This window comes from Cervus canadensis, chromosome 15 (assembly GCF_019320065.1).
Source record: "Cervus canadensis isolate Bull #8, Minnesota chromosome 15, ASM1932006v1, whole genome shotgun sequence".
Lineage (NCBI taxonomy): Eukaryota > Metazoa > Chordata > Mammalia > Artiodactyla > Cervidae > Cervus > Cervus canadensis.
The window spans coordinates 51566605-51586565 of NC_057400.1; the positions used below are offsets into that span (position 1 = coordinate 51566605).

At 47.9% G+C, this 19961-nt stretch overlaps 2 protein-coding genes across 6 annotated transcripts in view; both read left to right on the forward strand.

The window, feature by feature from the left end:
- The window catches only part of METAP1D (methionyl aminopeptidase type 1D, mitochondrial), a 71289-nt gene extending 63740 nt beyond the window's left edge, over positions 1–7549 (forward strand). Inside the window, exons 7-11 of one of the 3 annotated variants that reach the window (XR_006273171.1) lie at positions 4519–4616; positions 5355–5419; positions 5865–5912; positions 6807–6885; positions 7015–7072. Coding sequence is in view for 1 of the 3 variants with exons in the window: in XM_043487937.1 (XP_043343872.1) it covers positions 4519–4616; positions 5865–5912; positions 6807–6885; positions 7015–7093 (304 nt within the window). In the remaining 2 variants the exon portion in view is untranslated. Of the gene's footprint in view, positions 1–4518; positions 4617–5354; positions 5913–6806; positions 6886–7014 lie in introns of all 3 variants that reach the window. The other 2 variants (XR_006273170.1, XM_043487937.1) reach the window with 2 other exon arrangements.
- A 3671-nt stretch (positions 7550–11220) lies between these two features.
- On the forward strand, positions 11221–16326 carry DLX1 (distal-less homeobox 1). 3 transcript variants are annotated; one of them, XM_043487872.1, is made up of 4 exons: positions 11221–11530; positions 11968–12646; positions 13298–13497; positions 14631–16326. In XM_043487872.1, the coding sequence occupies exons 2-4, from the start codon at positions 12334–12336 to the stop codon at positions 14883–14885; spliced, it is 768 nt and encodes a 255-aa protein (XP_043343807.1). In that variant the 5' UTR covers positions 11221–11530; positions 11968–12333; the 3' UTR covers positions 14886–16326. The 3 variants fall into 3 exon arrangements, with proteins under 3 accessions (XP_043343807.1, XP_043343806.1, XP_043343805.1); XM_043487871.1 differs by having other exon boundaries at positions 11222–11530; positions 12275–12646; XM_043487870.1 differs by having other exon boundaries at positions 11223–11534.
- The last annotated feature ends 3635 nt before the right edge of the window (positions 16327–19961 follow it).

Genomic DNA, 19961 nt, shown 5'->3' on the forward strand with positions numbered 1-19961 from the left:
TGTTCCCTTTTTTTGTGTACGACTTAACTCTTTACAAAAAAGAGCCACACGCCACACCAACATGCAGGTGAACTCCAGCTAGTACTAGCAAAGCATAGCATTCAGTCGGAAAATCTGATAAATCTCCATGCAGGATAATGCATTTCATTACATATTCACTACATTAATTCTAGCTACATAAAAAAAAAAAGAAGAAAAAGAAGAGTAAAATTGAAAGTGACATTGAATTTTAGCTATCTGGATGCAAAGGTCAGTTTTCGTAGAGAATGAATTTGCATGTACAAGCTCCTTTGAAAACCAGATCAGTGCCGACAACCGCACTTACAAAACTATGTGAAAAATAACATAGACAATGAACTTTTTCCGTTACTCTAATGCATTTCATTATTTAGATGGTTTGTGTCTGCCTCTGAGGAGGAAACTGGCCCTGAGTCTAACAAATATTTGTTCTAATGTGTTAAGGCAGTGTTTCTGGACATCTGTTATTTCGCCTTTTCTTATTCAGGCAAACTCTCAAGGGAGTAAATAAACAGTCTCCACCTTTAAGCCAGAAGTACTCTGAATCATTATAGACCAAAGGTTTACAAACATCTTTCAACTCAGCCTCGTTTAAGATATTCACCATCGTTTGCATAGCCTCTCGCTACTCTTTCAGTAGTATCATGTCAAAAACCTGGTGATCTTTATAGGAAATTTTGAAATTCTCTGAAACCTGAAGAATAGGATATCTCCGAAGAAGTATTGGCTAAAAGAGTTCTCTCTGTGCCCTTCTTTTTTATGAGGGATGTCTAGTGATCTTTAGGTTACAGCGTTATTATGCTCACTGTACCTCCATTTGCGTTAAAATATTTCTAAATCTGTATTTTTGTAATTATCCTTAGATGATATGAGCTGTACATATGAGAATACTGTGAATGTGTAGATTCATGCATCACAAATATGTGACAGTTCAATCAAAAATAATTTAAACTTATCCTTGTAAATGTCATGATGAAAGTATCAATGAATGGTTTTTAATGTTTAATTCATAAGTATATGTTTTGATATTAATTTAGAAGAATATAAAACAGATTTTTAAAAATAATCTCTTTCTATTAGATTATGCACATTTAAACAATAAGTGGCTCAGGCAAAATAAGTCATTTTAATGTCATCTGTGATGGATTTTTTCTTGACAGCTACTGTAAATTACAATTACACTGCTTCTCTCTGCACATGAAAGTAAGCATTGCAATAAATTATCTTTTATTTCAATCCATCATGTCTGCTTTTCAGAAACAGAAAACCTCAAATAAAAGTTCAGCACTATTGTAAGAAAAATACAGTAATTTGTGATCCAGTTTGAAACAAAAAAAAATGTACTCCTCTTTTGGAAAACAGTTGTTGGCTTTCAAAAATATTATTAATTGTACTTAAACATTCCTTTCCAATTAGAGGGAATCCTTGAATTTGTGCATTCCTGCATCCAAAGACTACTGCTTAAAATAAAAATCTGAAATAAATAAAGTAAAAATTCCATGACGTAGAAAATCAGGTGCCATTTGAGGTCCTTTAATTAGAGATGTGACCATTTGGAAATCAGTTCTGTTGATAGAATTCATGTAGAAATAGTAATAAAACTATTTCCATGTGCATTTTTATTCCTTTAGAAGAGTGTGTACTTAAAAATAGTACTCCTCTGCCCTCTTGGGGAATGTATTCTTAGTCATAAAATATAGTTTAAATGTATCAAGAATTTTAATTTATCTAGACAAAACTTTTATTGAGGAAAACTATCCCATGAAAGGGGATTCAATTAAGAGAACAGTCACAGGATGAAATTCCTTAAGAGAGATTTATCTTTTAACTCTAAACCACACCTGAAACATGAACTGTAACACGGAATAATTTTCAAGTAAGTTGATAAACTACTTTTACACATCTCTCTCCTCCTCCCCAAATATTCCATATGAAGGGCTTCAAATCCCAAATGTGCTCAGACTTAAATAAAGTGAGCTGCTGTCTTAGAGAGTTTTTAGTTAAAAAAATCAGAACAGAAGAGCTAATACTCAGAGAGTTCTTTTTAGCAGATTTCAACAAAAAGAAGGCAGATTTCATCTGTGTAATATACAAGGCAAGAAGACCTTCATGCTCAGAAATAGGTCACAACCCGTGATGGCTGGTGTTAAGGAGCAACTGTATGCTTTGTGGGCACCCCTGCCCGCCCAACACTTCCACTTTCCCCAACACACTAGTCAGAAGCCTGCATGCTCCACTTTCCTGTGCCATAACTAGGGTTTCTAGTACTTGATTTCACTTTAGAGCAGACATTTGCACCTATAGATCACTTGGATTGTCTCCATGAAGTTAGATTTAAGTCTTAGAATCATGTAAATTAATCTTGGGCTTCCCTTATATTCCAAAATAGAAGAACAGTACACAGTAGAATAGGAGAAGGGGCATGCTTTTCATCAGTAATTAGAAACATTAATGAGATTTTATTCCATTCAGTCCCAGAAAGTATGTGTTAAAACAGCTAACTACCAATCCAAAAGGAAAATACCCTAAAAAGCAGACAGGAGTTTTTATTTAGTTCCTGAGAATCAACCATTGAGACAGGTACTCGACCAAGGAACTGAGGGAAATTTGTTCTGATCTTTTCCTCTTTCCACACAGCTGTGAAATCCTGTGACCTTTGCATCCATGACACATATATTCTATGATCCTCCTATAACCAAAAGTTTCAGCAGGATCCAGGCAGTAAATTGTTGTAGAATGCACTTAGATATCTTTAGCCACCTAGTAATTGCACAGCTTCTTTTATGAAGAGGAATGAGAGATATGAGGGGGGAGGGACCCCAAGTGTTTTTTCATAGTGGGCTTTCTTCCTGTCCTCTCATCAGAAATTAAAATGAAGATTGCCACTGTAACACACATTCACAATGTAGCTATGATGCTTGCCAATCAGTTAGAGCCTTAAAAATAGTTCGTTTTTTTTTTTTTAAGAAAAGAAAATAGAAGAACAGTATATAATGAATCCTCTTAGAATTATTAAGGTTTGTTGGGACATAGCTATAATGGGTAGATGGGTAGATAAGACCTATTCTTACTGAAAAAAAAAAAAATCTAGATCAGCATATCTTACTGAATAATCTCTCTTCCAGCCTCTATCTACTCTCCATCCTAAGTTTTTATGCAGGAATTGTGTGGTACAAATAGAAACAACTTGGAAAAGTTGTTATACCTCCTGTCCAGAGTGAAAAGACACACAGAAATAAGTATAACCATAAAGAACAAATTAAGAGATAAAAGCATTCACTTACCGTTCCTCTCCTCAACACATGTATAGCTCACCTATTTCTGTTACATGGAAATTAAATCTGAATGAGAGACTGCCCATCTGATATTTATGGTGACATCCTGGCCTAAGTGAAGACATTTTACAGGTCTGGAGATGAAGGTTAAAAATGTCTAGAGAAAAGTATTTTGACAGGAATGCTCATAAAGATGCTGACTAAATGCCTTTGAGTTTGTGGTAAACCAAACCAAAGGGCTGCTGAAAACTAGCTTGGGATCCAAGAACTTTGGTTTGGTTAAGAATTTAAATAGTAGTCCTATAAATCCCAATCCATTATTATGGTTAGGGTTAAGGCACTTTGCTCTTCATCCGCATGAAAATATAAATTGTTCATGGTATGTACATTCTTGTCTTTCTGGTGCTCCCAGAAATGAACATGTCCACCTGATTTCAAAAACAACTTCTTAATCTTGTAGGTGAAGATTTTAGGGTTGGATTCTAAGATTTCACTTACATGGAATAAATGGAATCCAAAAGATTTGCATGTAGAAGTAACTAATGTAGCATTAAGAATTAGGAATCACAATACTAGCTTCTTCTAAGCATCATAGCAATTAAAAAGCATCTTTTATGATTTCTGTTAATGGTATAGGTCTTCAGTAGAAATCTCAAATAATCACAAAGTTTTGGAGTGCTTCAAGAATATTGACAAAGCAGATGTGACCTTTTGTATAAATGTGTCCGTAAAATGTTTGATGTTCTGAAATAGACCAGAATAAGCAATTATAGAAGTCACATTTCAGATCGTAAATTTTTTTTGTTTGGTTCCAAGTCAGTAATAATTTGTACAGTCTTTTAGTGAAACTCCATACAAATCAGGCAGGTTTGTATGACCTGCATTACCTGCACATACATCTTGGTTATATTGCACTGTATATGTGTGTGCATACTCATTGTCTAAAAGTGACCTTGTTTGAGTGCTGTACTAAAGTAATTGAAGCAAACTATTGTGTTAGCTACATATCTTTTTTCTTCATGTATCCAAAGGGAGTTGTTGCAAGCTGTGACAAAATATAAAATTTTTCCAGAATAATGAAAACAAATTGTTACCATATGACTCTAAATAGAACTGATTTTTTTTTTTCTTTTTCAGAGAATACTTTGAAGGGACTTTGTCTTATCTATATATGCACTTAAAATGATCCAATTTAATTCAGTATTTTGTTTGGTCACTTTTAAAGCCAGATAACTCATCAGAATGGTTTGCAAGTCTGTCCACATTTTGTGGGACATGGGATAGGATCTTACTTTCATGGACATCCAGAAATTTGGCATCATGGTAAGAAAGTTAGTTTGGGAGCTGCTTATTGAAAGGAATCAAGATAAAGCAGTTTTGCTCCTGAATCTCTTGCTGGAACTTGGAATTCACATTGTCATCCTTCCCTATGAGGGTGTGTGTGTGTTGGGGGGGTGGTCCTATTTAATCCTAACCAGCATGTTACTATGTTACTGAATTAGAGCCCAGCCATTTCAATCCCCAAATAAGGTTTGTTTTGCTTTTTGTCTTCTGAAGGGTGATGGCTGGAAGGCGCAAGGGATATTTGTCTAGAAAAAGTTACTGAAAACAAAACACCACTGCATCAATGTCCCAGCAGCATGCACATATGACTGTTTTCTGTTTTTCTTTTTCTACCCCCTTCTCTAACTGCTGACTGTTGTGGTTAAACTTCATTACATCCTACACAGCGTTGACAGCTGATGTATTTAGCAGCGTGTACTCTTTAGTGATTCCTAGATTATACCCAGAGTCTCCCGTTTTTTCACTGCCTGGATGTTCTCCCTACAGTGAGAAGGCAAGGGTGGGCCAGAAGAGGTGGGGGACTTGGGTTAGGCTATGAAGCAGTTCTGTGGAGTGTCCCCAAGAGGCATGCATACCTGGACAAGCACCAAAAGAAAGTTGATCCTGGCGCTTTGACCTGTGTCCTTCGGGGTGGGAACAGCCCCGTAGAGGAACTACTAGCTGGAATCCACCCCCTGAAAGATCCCTAGACACTCAGCAGGTCAGAACTTCCTTTAGGCCAAAGAACTTCACCTGAGGCAGCTGTAAGAGGCCCAGGCTGGAGTGCAGAAAGGGCCTCTCAGGTGAGTGCCCCCCCAGTGCCAAGCCCTGGAAGTATTTCAGGTCACCCCTGTTCTTCCCTCCTACCAACCTGCCTTCCCTTTGTCTCAGTTCCCAAGATGTCTTCCCCTTTCCATTGGGAGGTGGGAGCCAGCAAACCTCAGAGCAAGTGGCCACAGCAAGGGGACAGTGGAGAGGGGAGCCCAAAATGTGTCTCAAGCACCTGGGCTGCTCAGCCTTGGTGCACCCTTCCTAGGGGCCCTGACCCCAAGCTCAGAAAATGCAGAGGCTGAGGGCTAAATCCCAGGCTTAATCCCTGGGTAGCCACCACTCAAGATTCTAGAACCTCTTCCTAAAAGAAAAATAAAATGACCACTTTTTTGTGCAGCCTAACCCTTCTAATCCCATTTCTCTCTGTTCTCTCCATATCCCATCCCCATGCCCCACACTCGTATTTTTGTCTTACAGCGAATGACAGTGATCTACTCATGGAGGAGGGCATGGCGTTCACCATAGGTTAGTGCTAAGTTCCTCTTCAGAGAGCAGGGGCTCCCTGGCGCAGTGCAGCCGCGCTGGCCTAGGCCAGGCAGTCCGGTGAAGGACTAATAAAGCCAATCAGTGTAATGAAATAATTCAGATGCATAGTAAATCTGATTAAATAATATCCTCTAGCCCCATCTTCCTAAATCAGATACTTACCGACACATTTAGGAGACGGCAGCCGTCCAACCTTTAATTCTGTTACCAACATAATGTGGTGTTTGGTTTTTTGTGTTGCTTTTTTGTGGGTTTTTTTTTTCTTCTTTCATTAACACCCAGTAACTAGAGGCGATTATGTCCCTTGCTCCCCGTCAGCAAGTGGCATATACTCTCTGTTGACCCATTCCTGGCTGATCATGTGATTGGTGTCACCACCAAATTCCAATCACCTAAAGCCCCGAAGGCATCATATTTCTGACTGTGGGGCTTAATGGAGAAGCAATTAGAGTGAAATAAGAAAATTGTTATTTGCTGATTAATGAACATTTTGAGCATGTTTTAAAAATTCAAATATTTTAAAAAACCGACTGATATTTATAAGAGGGACTGGTGTTTGGGTGGTTATTATCCACAGGGTCCTAATTAAGTCTTGATTAAAATGCCCTTTTTTCTCTAAAAAAATTACGAACTAGGCAACTTCATACATTTTTGAATGCCATAGCGTTTCCTCTTCCTACTGTTCAGTTTGTAGCATACTATGTAAGCAACATCAATTATCAGTGCTTGCGAGATGACAACATGAACTCGTGGGGGGAAGCACTGGGAGGGAGGGGGGAGAACCTTCCTATTCTTTTTTTTAAATAATCAGTCAAAACAATGTTTGACAAGAATCTGATTAGATCACTGCAGTAAATATTTTCCTTCTTACAGAGCCAATTGTAACCGAGGGATCCCCTGAATTTAAAGTACTGGAGGACTCATGGACTGTGGTCTCCGTGGACAATCAAAGGTGCTTGCTTTCTGCCCGGTTGCTTTTAAATTGTATTGGAAGGGCAGGTTCGTCCCACGACGCGGGCGAGCTGCTGATCCCTGCCCCGCCGGCGCTTGAGCTCGCTCATCTCTGTCTTGTGTGTTTCAGGTCTGCCCAATTCGAGCACACAGTTCTCATCACGTCGAGGGGCGCGCAGATCCTGACCAAACTGCCCCACGAGGCCTGAGGAGCAACACGAAGGTCGCAAGAGACCCGGGGCCCTTTTTCTAAAATTGCTGAAATCCAGCTGGAGAACTTTTAGAAGAAACTGGCTAACGGCAGGCCCTAGAGTAACCTACCTAGCACCTAGCAGCGCCGGCTAGGGAAAATGCGGTAGGGCTTGGGAGCCGTTCCGAACACAAATCTGAAGCCCCGAAGTGGCCGTGCGCTTTCGGAGAGACGGATCCTGGAGCCAGTCTCTCTTTCCCAGCGCGGGAAACGCATCTGGAGAGGAATGGGGACGCCCTCATTTGGAAGACTAGGAAGTCTTAGCAATGCATACTTTCCCCTTTCCCTAGCCTTGATTCTGCCCGAATAGAAAGCATTCACTCCTTAAAACCACTGTGTCTTACGGTTAATTTTTGAGTCTCTGAACTTTTCACTCTCGCGTGCAGGAATAAAAACCCGAGCCTAGCTGTTAGGATTTTTTTTTTTTTTCTTTTTTTTTGGTCTCTTTTTCCGCCCCCCTTGTGGGTTCCACATTGGCCGCCCCGAGGGCGCTGGCGGGGCCAGCTGCCCCTCAGCCCTTCCGGTTCTTTCCCCTTCATAGCTGCTTTGCGATGAAAAGATTAGCCGGCGAATGGAGGAGTTAGTTACAAACATTTCCTTGCCTCTAGACCAAGGGCCTGGGGTTATCAGTCCAAAAACTTGCCTTTTCTGGTCCCCTGTGGTTCCTTCTCCCTGCCCTCAAACTGCTCCGTGGGGCCATCCCAAAGGTTACTTTTGAGAGACCCTCTCACCAACATACAGAGGCAAGCTAAGGATTTTTCTGCTCTGGGAGTTGGAGCATCAGCCCCACCTGCCCAGATGTGAGCAGTGTCAGGCGGGTATCCTCCCTAAATTGATCTCTCCCAACACTGGCTTTCTTCAGACCGGCACTAATGCACTGGAGACCCAGCACATCCCTTCCAGAGGAGACACGGGTATTTTCGAGGGCAAGGGCCTAGTCAGTTAGTCAGGATTAGAGCTGATGAGTTTAATTCAGCCTGCCAGCAGCTCCTCCTGCTTTAGAAGCGCGAAATCCAAGGGTCCACACTCTGAGTCTCCCAAGGCTCATCCCCATCCTGGGTACTCTGTCTTCCCTCACCCGAGCTCCTGGGGACCTCTTCACACCTGGGCTCAGAGGTGGAGAGGGTTGGATTTCTAGCAAGCCACGTACAAAGTAGTGTCCCCCTGGCCATGATTTTGGGGTGTTCCACCGGTCAGTGGTTGTTTCTACTGAAACAGGTTATACAAAGCTGCCATCCACTAAATATAGATTGGGCTCAGCTCCAGAGCACCAAGGAAATGTGGACACCTGTCACTGCCATGACAGGTGGCCTCTGTGATAGGACTGGAGAGCCAGTTCATCTTCGTGACCCTCAAGAGTGTGGGGAAAGTCATAGGAAACTGAGGCCAATGAGCAAGCTTGGAAAAGTGACTAGTTTGAGCTTTTCCCTGAATTTGGGATTCTCTTGGGCTTTCTTCCTCTCATCCAGGCAGAACTTGGACAGAGGTAATTCCAATTCTAGCAGATCTGAGAGCTGGAAAAGATGAGGGAGGGGTTGAAGATTTACAGGATCCACGGAGAAACTTTAGGGGTGCTGAAGATTTAGCCAAGCAAAGGCCTAGAGACTGAGGCTGCTGTCCCCAGAACAACTCGAATTTTCTAGAAAGGAATAAGACCCAGATCACCTTAGGAGAGTTCTGCCAGAGATTGATTTCACTTCTTTCCTAGATTAGGCAGATTGCAATGAGTAGCCAATATCTTATCCACAGATCCATTTACCCCAAGATTCCCCAAGAATAATTTCATTAGGAATACAGAATTTTACCAGCCACTGGGATAACTCGCTGCTTATGCAGTAGTTTTTCCGAGGTGGAGGTATTTGTGGGACAGATTTATAATCCTACTTATTAAAGTGAGTAAAGTTTAACTATTATACATATGTATGCATATATACTAGCACCAGCCAATAGTCAGCAGCTCTGTAGGAAACAAACTTGAATTAGATCGAATTCCATTAAACACGCTTTGAAGTTGAAGTTAAGAAGCAGATTTTAGAATACCTTGTCCAAGCCCCCACCCTCAACTCCGACAACTAAACTGGCCCCAAACCTCACCCCGGGTTGCAGGGTTTCCAGCCATGCGTGACTACTGCTAACACCACCAGGCGCCTGGTCCGTGGAGTCTCCAATAGGTTCTACTCGGAATCCGGGGCGCTCAGGATAAATGGGAGAGTTTTGTTTCCTCTCCGAGATGGGACAGGCCAAGATCTAAGCAAAGCGGCGTTTCAGAACAGGTGTCGCCTCCGCGGTGGGGGTTGGAAGGGAGACACCCTGGGCTCTTAGGCGTAAGATCACACACTGAGCAGCTAGTCAAGGCCAGGCGTCTCGGAGCCCGAGGGCCCGGGTTCAGTCACCCTTCCCCGAACCTGCTTCTCTGGGGCTAAGAAATAATTCCGGAGTGTAGACACTCCTTCGCCCAGATATAATCAATTTTTAAAAATAAGCCAGGCTCTGAAACCGTTTCCCGTGCGGGTCCTTTGTTCCCCGAATCCAACCCGGTCCCCTGCGCTGCGACACTTGGATCCCTCCTCCAGATGTGAACCAGACAGCCCTAGAGACCGTCGCGACCTGCGGCCGCCTCTCTCCCCTTCCCCCACCCTTCAGTTCTCTGGAAGAAGCTGGCCCGGGGCAGCCCAGCCGTCGGGTTTCCTCGCCCGTTGCCCCGAGTACCGGGAATCGCCAGCCCTGCTTCCCTCCTTCCCAATCCCGACCTCGCGCCAGCCGCGGAGATCACTTACGTGGGCAGGGCCCGCGAGGCGCGCGGGAGACAAGGGGCCAGGGCGGCATCCGCTGCTGTGCAGGGCGTACCTCACTCCACACCCCAAAACAGGCACTAGGAAAGAGCAATTAAAATCACAAGTGCAACACGGAAATCAAGAGGAGTGTAACGGCTCCGGGAGTTGTCTGGTGGCGGAGTCATTAGCTGGTTGTTGCTACAAAGCCTCGCCGTGTGCTTCGATGATTAAGGGGGAAGGGGGGGGGGAAGTAAGAAAGAAAAAGAAAGAAAAATAATTTTAAACGCTGGCAAACCCGTTATTGGTTTGGAGGATTGGTTGTTTTGTTTTGCTTGGCTTTTGTTTTTCTTTTTGCTGCAACCACGCTGCCTGAAATATCTCTACCCCCAACATCGTACCCTTAAACCAAAGGAGAGGAATTCCGCGGGCAGCAGCTGCTGCTACAGAAGTTAAAAAAGAGAAGCCCCTTCCGCTAATATCTGTAACGACAGCACCGATGTAATTTGTTTTGAATGTTCATTTTTATTGGTGTTCCCTCTGCCAAAATGTGCTTGATTACAGAGGTTTGTCCTGTGATCATTGCGCACTCTAGACAGGGGAAGGTGCATCGGCGAAGGTTCAGCTCAGGCCAGATCAAATCCCGGGCTGTTTAACGCTGAAAGGCTGCATGTTGCTATTAGTGTTAAATATATGGCTAATTATGCGTATGAAAATTAAACATCAGTGTTATGCTAATGGGGCGCCTTCAGCTGCGGATCCGAGCACTTGAGACTACCATTTAATCAAATGAATCAGTAACTAATACATCTGCACGTGTGAACTTTCACAAGATCATTTCCCCGTTCCCGTCACACCGCTAAATTATGAAAGAAATAATTATCAACACTTTCTAATTACCTAACAAAGTAATTTGGGATTCACCGTGGGGTTGGCGGGATAGGAAACCAACAGCCCCTTCGCAGCCAGCGTGGTGCGCGCCACGCCTCACGGGGGGTGGTGGCTGTGTGGTGGTGGCTGCGGGGTGGGGGGGGGGGCAGCTTTTGTGGGCTTTTCTGTACCTAGCGCTCCAGAAGATAGAAGGCGCCTTGGCAGCTTTTGCCCCCACTAGCCCTGCCCTGGGCTCGGTGGCGCCCGCTTTGACCCTGGAGATGAGAATCCTGGGCGACCATGAGAGACGTGTCCACCGAGAGACACGCGAGCCTACGACTGGCCTGGTTTTGCCGCGGGTTTTGGTGTCTCTCAGGATTCCTGCACCTCGGGTACTATCGCCAGACCCCAGGAGGCCGGAAAATGACCACCCGGCACCCGCGGCTCAAGCCGAACGGAGCCCGCCAGCTCCTAGGCTTCACTCTGCCGCGCCCTCGGGGCGAGTGAGCCGGGGCGCTCCGCGCAGAGGGAATGCAGAGGGAGGGGGAGGCGGAGGAAGGCTGGGAGGGAAAGAGGGGGTGGGTGTTGCGGGGAGGGGGGCGGTGCGGCAGCCTTTCCTGGGAGGAGAAGTGCGGGTTCCTGGCTCTCTGCTCGCACTGTTTTAATCAGACCGGTGCAGCCTCGAGCTGGAGTAGCCAGCTTGGCCTGGAGCAATGCGAGCGGGCCCCAGAGAGCGGCGGCGGCGCGGCGGCCGAGTGAGTGAGTTCGCCCGGAGGGCCCCAAACCCGCCCCCAGGGATGTGGCAGAGGGGACCCAGGCCAGGGAGGCGCGGCCAGGAGAGCGCTGCGTTAGGCACAAGACTCTCCGGAGGATAGCGCTCTGTTGCCCTCCTCCAGCGCCCGGACTGCGCGACTCAGCGTACGGGAGGCCGTGGCCGGGCTCCAGAGACGCCCTAGTTCTGCACCGGACGAGTAGCGATGGTTAGAAGAAGAGGTGCCCTGGGCCCCGGTGTTGGGGGCGGGCGGAGGGTGGGGACTGTAGGAGGTGGTGGGCGGCGGTGCCAACACGCTAGTTGGTTCCTGGGAAGCAAAGCGCGCCGGAGAGACGGGAGGCTGAAGAGCCGCGGGCCGCGGAGGGCCCCGCGCGGGCGCCGCAGCCCATTGTGCGCCTCACGCTGCGCGCTCTGTTGCAGAGGAGGCCCGGCCTGGAAGTGTGGATGCGTCTCTCCGGAGGCCCGGCAGCCTCGCCCGCTCTAGTCCAGCGGAGCCGGAGCGCCTCGGACCAATCCCCGGTGATTATGCAAGACAGCGGACCAATCAGCTCCGCCAGCTCATGAATATTTATGACCTTGGCTGAGTCAAAGCTTTGAAGCGAGTTTGGGGAGCTCGGCAGCATCATGCTTAGACTTTTCAAAGAGACAAACTCCATTTTCTTATGAATGGAAAGTGAAAACCCCTGTTCCGCTTAAATTGGGTTCCTTCTTGTCCTGAGAAACACAGAGACCCCCAAAAGGGAAGCAGAGGAGAGAGAGACCCACACCCAGACCCCGCGAGAAGAGATGACCATGACCACCATGCCAGAAAGTCTCAACAGCCCCGTGTCGGGCAAGGCGGTGTTTATGGAGTTTGGGCCGCCCAACCAGCAAATGTCTCCTTCTCCCATGTCCCACGGGCACTACTCCATGCACTGTTTACACTCGGCGGGCCATTCGCAGCCCGACGGCGCTTACAGCTCGGCCTCGTCCTTCTCCCGACCGCTGGGCTACCCCTACGTCAACTCGGTCAGCAGCCACGCGTCCAGCCCCTACATCAGTTCGGTGCAGTCCTACCCGGGCAGCGCCAGCCTCACCCAGAGCCGCCTGGAGGACCCAGGTACGTGCGCCTGCCAGGGAGAGGAAGAGGTACGGAGGGAGGGAGAGAGGGAGGGGGGGGAGAGAGAGAGAAAGGAGGGAGAGGAGAGGAGGAGAGAGAGGTGGGATGGGGGTGGGGAGGGCGCCGGAGCAGTGAAAGGTTTCGGGTATCAATCTCTGCATCCCTGTCATAGGAAAGAAATTAAAAAAATATATATCCACCCAATTTGCAACTATCCAGCAAAGGATAAATCCAAGAGCGTCCCCTGGCATTGGCTGGGCCTCTGGGCGGCTCCGTGCGCCAAGCACACAATGCCCTGCTGGAAAACAGAAACCCACATGTGCACGTATTAGTCTCGGTAATTATTTATTGCGTAGCGCTATAAACAATGTATGCAATTAAGGGTAATTAAACCTCAACTACCGCCTGCAAAAATAGCAAACTTTCCCTGCAAAGGCAGGAGCTGCGCGCCTGCCAACTGCCCCAGTCCGCCTGCAGCGCCCGGGGTCGGGCCCTTTGGACTTGGCCGGACCCTTCCCCGGCTTTCGGAGCTTCTTGAGTGATCTCCCTCCTGCTCCTCCCTCTGTCACCCCTCTGAGGTTGCTCTCGGCTCCCCACACTCAAGGCAGTCCCTCGCCTTAACAACGGCCCCCACTTCTGCTGTCCCTCCAGGGGCTGACTCGGAGAAGAGCACGGTGGTGGAAGGCGGTGAAGTGCGCTTCAATGGCAAGGGGAAAAAGATTCGCAAACCCAGGACGATTTATTCCAGTTTGCAGTTGCAGGCTTTGAACCGGAGGTTCCAGCAAACTCAGTACCTAGCTCTGCCCGAGAGGGCGGAGCTCGCGGCCTCTTTGGGACTCACGCAGACGCAGGTACCTCGCCGCTGCCCCACCGTGGCGCCGTGCAGGCTTCCCGCGGCCCACCTGCCCCCTGGAGCTTCATTTCTTGCTCTCTGGGCCTCGGGGGTCTGTATGCGTGTGTGTTTGTGTGTCCTGTCCCTCGCTCTCACAACATCTCTCCTTCCTCCCTAGTTTTCTCTGCCCTGGCTCTGTTGCTGCATTCTGTACTCCGCGCTGCCAGCCGCGCGGCCCTCCGTCCCTGGACAATCTGATTAGGGGCGCAAGAAGGATTTCCCTAGGCGTTTTGTTTGGGGACTCTGAGGTCACACGTGCCCGAACAACTGGAACAATAGACTCGGGGGTTAATCCCTTCTTTGCCTTTAAAGTGTATGACTAATCACTCGGGGCCTGGGCCCAAGCCTCTGTCTCCCTCCCCGAGTTTGGTTGGGGGTGGGGGGAGATCCTTTCCTCCGCCCTCTCACCTACCAAGTCCCAGAGCCTGGAAGAGAAACGGACCCTTCCTTCCCTGTTTTCTCTAAGATTCTGGGGACCCCTTGGACGTTCTGATCACGACTGCCGCGGGTTTCCAACGTCCAGGCCGGGATTAGGAGCAGAGTTGGGAGATGCTAACTAAGGAAAGGTTGATTTGAGTCCAAACGAAAAGTTTAACAAAACCCGGTGGCCTCCTCAGTCAGCCCGCAGCTCACTCAAGGGCAGAGATGATGAAGCAAAGAGAAGGCGGGTCTCATTGCAAATAAATTTCCTCCACTTCTTTTCTCCACTCTTTTATTGATGTTCACACTGGAATTGAAGGCTCGGTGTTTTGTGGGCTCTGTGTCTTACCCAGACGATTGCCGGCCTCGGGCTGAAGGCCTGGATCCGGGCGCCGCTCACCACCACGCCCCCTGGCTCTCAGAGAGCCGCTCCAGCCGGCCTCCCGGGCGGGCGGTGAGGCCTCCCAGCCTTTGGTTCTTAGGCGGGAAGGACGACGTGTTTGCTTCTCCAGCAGGGAGCCTCCGGGTTGCGCTGAGCAGGGGGCCGGTGTGTGAGTGTGGGGGCTAGTATCCTCATATCCTCTCACGCTGTCGCACGGCTCCCTTATCTCCCCAGGACCAAGGTAGGCACAGTGGACCTAGACCGAGTCACGTTGTTGTCCGCTCTTGCAGGTCAAGATCTGGTTCCAGAACAAGCGCTCCAAGTTCAAGAAGCTGATGAAGCAGGGCGGGGCGGCTCTGGAGGGTAGCGCGCTGGCCAACGGCCGGGCCCTGTCTGCCGGTTCCCCGCCGGTGCCGCCCGGCTGGAACCCCAACTCCTCTTCCGGGAAGGGCTCGGGCGGCAGCGCGGGCTCCTACATCCCCAGTTACACGTCGTGGTACCCCTCGGCGCACCAAGAAGCTCTGCAGCAACCCCAACTCATGTGAGGTGGCGCGCCCGCACCCGCCCGCCTCCTTCCCGTCTCCCACGGCCCGGGCCCCTCCCGCCTCCCGGTCCATCCACCCTGTCCGCGTGCCCTGGGTCTGGAGGAGAAGGGCCCAGAGGGGAAGAAGAAGGAACAGTGAAGGCAGGACGCCCGCCGCCTCCTCGGAGTCTCGCGCGCTCTGGCCCGGCGACTTCCCCGGTGCCCACGCCCGACCTCGGCCGCGCAGTGACAGCAGAAAGCGGCCTGGAAGCGCAGGTACAGCGGTCCGAGCCAGCGGGCAAGGCAGCCAGAGCCCGCCGGACCCGACCGCCGACCCTCAGCTGTGTGGGGCTATCAGGAAAACAAAACCATGTAGAAAAAGCAAAAGCTCTTTTCTGTCCTGTCCGTCTCTTGTCTCCTTTCGCTCTGTATCTGTGCGCTGACGAAGTCGAGATTCTCGTCCGTCCGCTGTCCTAGTTCTTCGGCCTCTGAAACAAGTCATCAGGTCGGAGGAGGCTTGGTCCACCGGGCCACCCAGTTCCGGATACTGGATCGTTTTGTCTTTTCGGACCTTTTCCTGGGCCTGCCTAACCATCGGCGTGGCTCGTTCAGGCATTGGGGGAAATGAGGGGAGGGGGTTTTTATTTATTGAGAAATGGACTTCTCCTGAGGCTGAAGGAAGGTTCGGCCCATTCACGATTTTGCGGGGCGCGAGGAGAGCAGGGTCCAAACGTACCCATTCCTTTAAACGCACTCGGAAAAACGAATGAGGAGGACCTGGTGATTTTTAACTTATACAGTAACTTTTGTACTTCGCTGGTATGGAGAGGTTGGAGCCGAATGATTTGCATTTTTTACATGTCCCGTATTATTTTAAAAAAAGAAGAAAATAGAGAAAGAAATGAAGCCAACAAAATTTCCTCATCTCGAGAAGAACGTTTGATCACTTTACCTGGTTAAGGAGAAAGATCCTAATTCTTTCCTTGTGGGGAGAGAGAGCACGCGAACTGATGGGCAGGGAGAGAAAAAAAACAGGCAGGGTGCGCCAATGCCCTAATGCCAGGGGTAAAGTAAGATGAAAGCAGCTTTACAACAATCCCCAGAGGCTCGACCACAGAGCACCACCTTGAATGCACAGTCTCTGGTGCAGGATCTATTTGCTGTACATATTATTATTGTTATTATTATTGTTCTGTAAACATGTTGCACAAACTTAGCTTTTTTCCGTTCTGTTGTGTGTGGCTGTAAAACCCAATGCTTTGTGAAATGAGAATCTTGACATTTTACTTGTGAAATTTGGAAAATGTGATCAATTGAAATCAACCGTGTTTTGTGTTCTCTATGTCAAAGTTTAGTTTTATATTGAGAATGTTAACTTATTGCTTTGTACCTGGGGGGGAAAGAACTTTGTAAATAAGTTATAAAGTTTCTTTGAGACAGTAAATTTATGGTTTCAAGAAAGAGTTGGCTGTCTGGTGTGCTGTGTGAGGGGGTGCTGGGGCCCCACCAGCAGGCTCCCACCTCTGGGGACAGAGAAGCCAGGGGCAGCCCCTCCTGGCTCCAGGCATAGCAGGATAACAGCAGAGGCCTGTGAAGCCCCTGCTAGAACCATTCCTCAAGCTGAGCTCCTGCCCATCAAGGGTCTGACCCCCGCTTGAGTGAGAGGGTAGTGGCAAGTGTCCCTCGGAAGGGGAATCAGGAAGAGGTGCGGCCTGGCAGAGCCAGGGCTCAGGAACCAAAGGGACTGCGAAGGCCGTCTGAGGTGAGATGGAAGCAGAGCTCACAAGTAGCCACCCTGTGAGACGTGTGTGTCCCCTGTGCCCAGCCACCCCGTGAGGCCTGGAAGCCTGAAAGTAGAGACACCCTTTGCCCCTTGCCTCTGCCGGGATCTGACCTCCCGGCTTTTTCTGGCCCGTAGGGCGCTGGATCCCGACGCAGAAAAGAGGAGGCCAGATGCCCGGAAAGGGGCCGGAAGGACACGTCTGTCAGGCTACCCCCCAATCAATCAGCAAGCTCCGGGGGACAGTCCCAAGGCGCCACTGGGCCCCTCCAGAGCCACTCCCACCCAGGCCCATCCAAAACGAGAGGCCCCTGCCTGCCTAATGACCCCAGGCTTTTCTCTGAGACTAGGAGGTGCTGAGGTGTTGAGGGAGGGGCAGGTGGGCTCCGCTGACTCATTGGAACCTGAGAGCTTCTCAAGTCAAACCCCTATCCCACCACCATCCCCAAAGTCCCAAGGCCAGGCGATTAAGGGGCACCTCCAGTGACCATTTTGATCAGTTCACTCCAGAAGAAGCTGGGCTCTGAGCCGCTAATATCAGTTTGGCACCCTTCTCCTGGGCCTCAGACCAACCTCAGCCCCAGACCCCACAGCGAGCTGAAAGAGCTCAGGAAAGCTGCGGGCCCGACGGGCTGCTTTGAAGGATTCCCGCTTCCCTCAAACTCGCCCTTGGACTTGCTTCCCGCGGGGGCTGGCCCTCTGCCTTTGGGGGGCCTTTGCAGCACGCGGTGGGGAGCAGAGAGGAAGGCAGTGATCTGTGTTGTGACAAGCACCCATTTTTCAATTGGTGCTGGTGAAAGATCAGATACGCCAGGCTTTCCGACGCCCTTTAGGAGAGGGAGGGGAAGTTGGGGGGGTGGTTAGTGATGGAGGGAGCAGGGAGGTAGTAGGGGATGGAGCCCGTTACCTCGAGGCTCCTTCAGGGCCTGAGATTGGAGCTTTTCCTCTTCTATAGGCCCCCAGAACCTGGAGCGCTAATGGGGGCGATGGGACCTCGGAGACCTGGATGCTGGCTGGGCAGACGATGGCAGAAGCTAAGGAGAGAGAACTGGTTTCCCTGGGTGGGATCCCGCAGGGAGGCAGGGACCTTTCTAGATTTGGTTTCCCTTGCAAGATGTGACTTTGCTAGAGGGGAGGTTTTGGCAGATTTCCTCCATGCATCCAACTCTGGTACCTCAGACGACAGACAGTGCCCAATGCCTGAAGCCACAGACAAAATCTGTTTGGTCAAGCGGATTTTAATACTTTGAGATATTAGCTTATACTAATTTAATAATCTCTTGCTAACAGTTCAAATAGAGAAATTATTAGTTTTAGCTCAACGAAGGCGGTCTTTAGTTAGGCTCTATTATAATTATAAGCAGTTGTACTTTTAAAAAATGTTAATCTCAATATAGGCCTAATTAATGCTGCCTTGTTACTGACAAGTAGTTCATCAAATATCTGATTCAAAGATTTTCATAATGAGTACATTAATTAAACTATGAATAATCTAAAGGTGGTTATATTTAAACAATACCTCATTATAATGATTAAATACTGATTTTGAATATTATGTCTTAACAATTGTCACTTAGAAAACACAACCTTTCCTTATGTATGAGTCTGTAATGGCAAAATGCAATTTTGGGATTTTTTTCCCCTTGTTCAAAAAATGTGAACCTCATTTTAAAACACTTCTGAAATAGGTTACACACAGCTTAATGATTATCAAAATGACTCTTTTCTGCAAAAAAAGACCCCAAAGTGCGCGTACAGCTGCAAACCCAAGAGGGTCAGCATCATTTCACTGTATTCTCTTCTTGATTACAAGCCGGGCCCATCAAACACAACATAATTACAGTAATTTCAGGTTTATTTATTCTAATGCAGTTTCCCCATCTCTCTGGTAATTATGAGCAATTTTTTCGCCCAGGGAATCTTTTTGCATTAACAAAAGAGATAACGCACTGAAAGCCAAATTTGCTGTGCATTGAGAAAAGGAAAAAAAAAAAATCAAATAGGTGCGAGCTGCCATCTCTGCAATTCTCCGGTACCGGAGCCGGCAAATTGCTTGCAGGTGTATGGAACAAGCTTGTCAATGGCCGGGCCTCCAAATTAGCAAATGCACAGCATCGAAGTAATGAAGACAGACTTAGCAAAATTGCCAAACAACAGATACCTCTTTAATATCTTCTCTCACACACTCGCTCTAAAATGGGTAAGGGTGGGGTGGAGGGGCAGAAGCAACAATCCCCAGCCCCCTCCTCCCTGGTCTTGGGTTTCATAAGCCTGGGACTTTGTGGTCCCACAAGTTGTGGTCTAATTGTGAAAGAAACATTCTCCTAAATCTAAGCAATATTTTTAAATACAAAATTGAAAATATGTTTATAATTCCCAACTTTCCTTCATTGCTTAGTATGTTTCATTTTTCTTTCTTTGTTTCTTTTTGCGCTATGCAGCAGGCTGGGTCAGATGGCGCTCCACCTTTCTCTATTCTGCACTAGTTTTAAGAGCCACAAAAAAGTTTTAGAATTTCCTCTACCTGCATGCTGAGAAGTATGAGTTTATTCTTAGAGTCATCTGATGTAGAAAATAACCAAATCTCTCCCCTTGAAGAAATCATCCATTTCTGTCACCTAAGGAAAGGCAGGTCTGGGAGCTGGATGTAAAACCCGAGATACGCGATCCCAAGAAAAAGTGGGAGGAAAGAAGCAATCCCGGCCCCTAGTTATATATTTTTATCTTGCTACCCATGACTTGCAGTCTATATCTTTAAAAAAAAGATTTCAAAATTCTCTGTCTTTTGTCATCTCACTGCCTGGGTTAAACATCCCTAAATCAGAGGCTAAAGCGAACTTTTCTGCTCTTCATCCCTCATGGCCATAGAAATCTCTATCAAATGCAGAGAGTAAGGGTCTCTCTCTCTCATGACTCGAAGAAACCCTCCTTCCGTCCCAGCTCCACAACAAACCCCAATTCCGTGTTGGCTGGCAAACGGTTCTAAAGGGTATTTTACCCAGGCTCAAGAAACTGTCACCCCCCACCCACTTCTTTCCTTACCCCCGCCCTCATTCCCCAACCTTCAGGGATTAACACTTCCTGAAACATCAAGTGTTTTTATAAAAAGGAAAAAAAATAATCCTGACATAGCTGACAAGAAGTTTTGATGGAAGAATTAGCTGGTGCATACATAATCACTCCCCCACCCTCCTACTCCCGGAGTGGGAGCCGCTGCGGCGGGTGCAGCTCAGCCTTCCAACCCTCTGAAAAATGAAACCGGTTTCCACCCTTACCTTCTTCAGTGTCAATTTCAGACAATCTGGACACAATCTTTGC

What these genes read in the sequence shown, in the direction of transcription:
- DLX1 (XM_043487872.1), top strand. Translation starts at nt 12,334, where the DNA reads ATGACCATGACCACCATGCCAGAAAGTCTCAACAGCCCCGTGTCGGGC. An exon ending in GAGCCGCCTGGAGGACCCAG is followed by an intron (nt 12,647 to 13,297) that starts GTACGTGCGCCT and finishes CTGTCCCTCCAG; the next exon opens with GGGCTGACTCGGAGAAGAGC. An exon ending in TGGGACTCACGCAGACGCAG is followed by an intron (nt 13,498 to 14,630) that starts GTACCTCGCCGC and finishes CCGCTCTTGCAG; the next exon opens with GTCAAGATCTGGTTCCAGAA.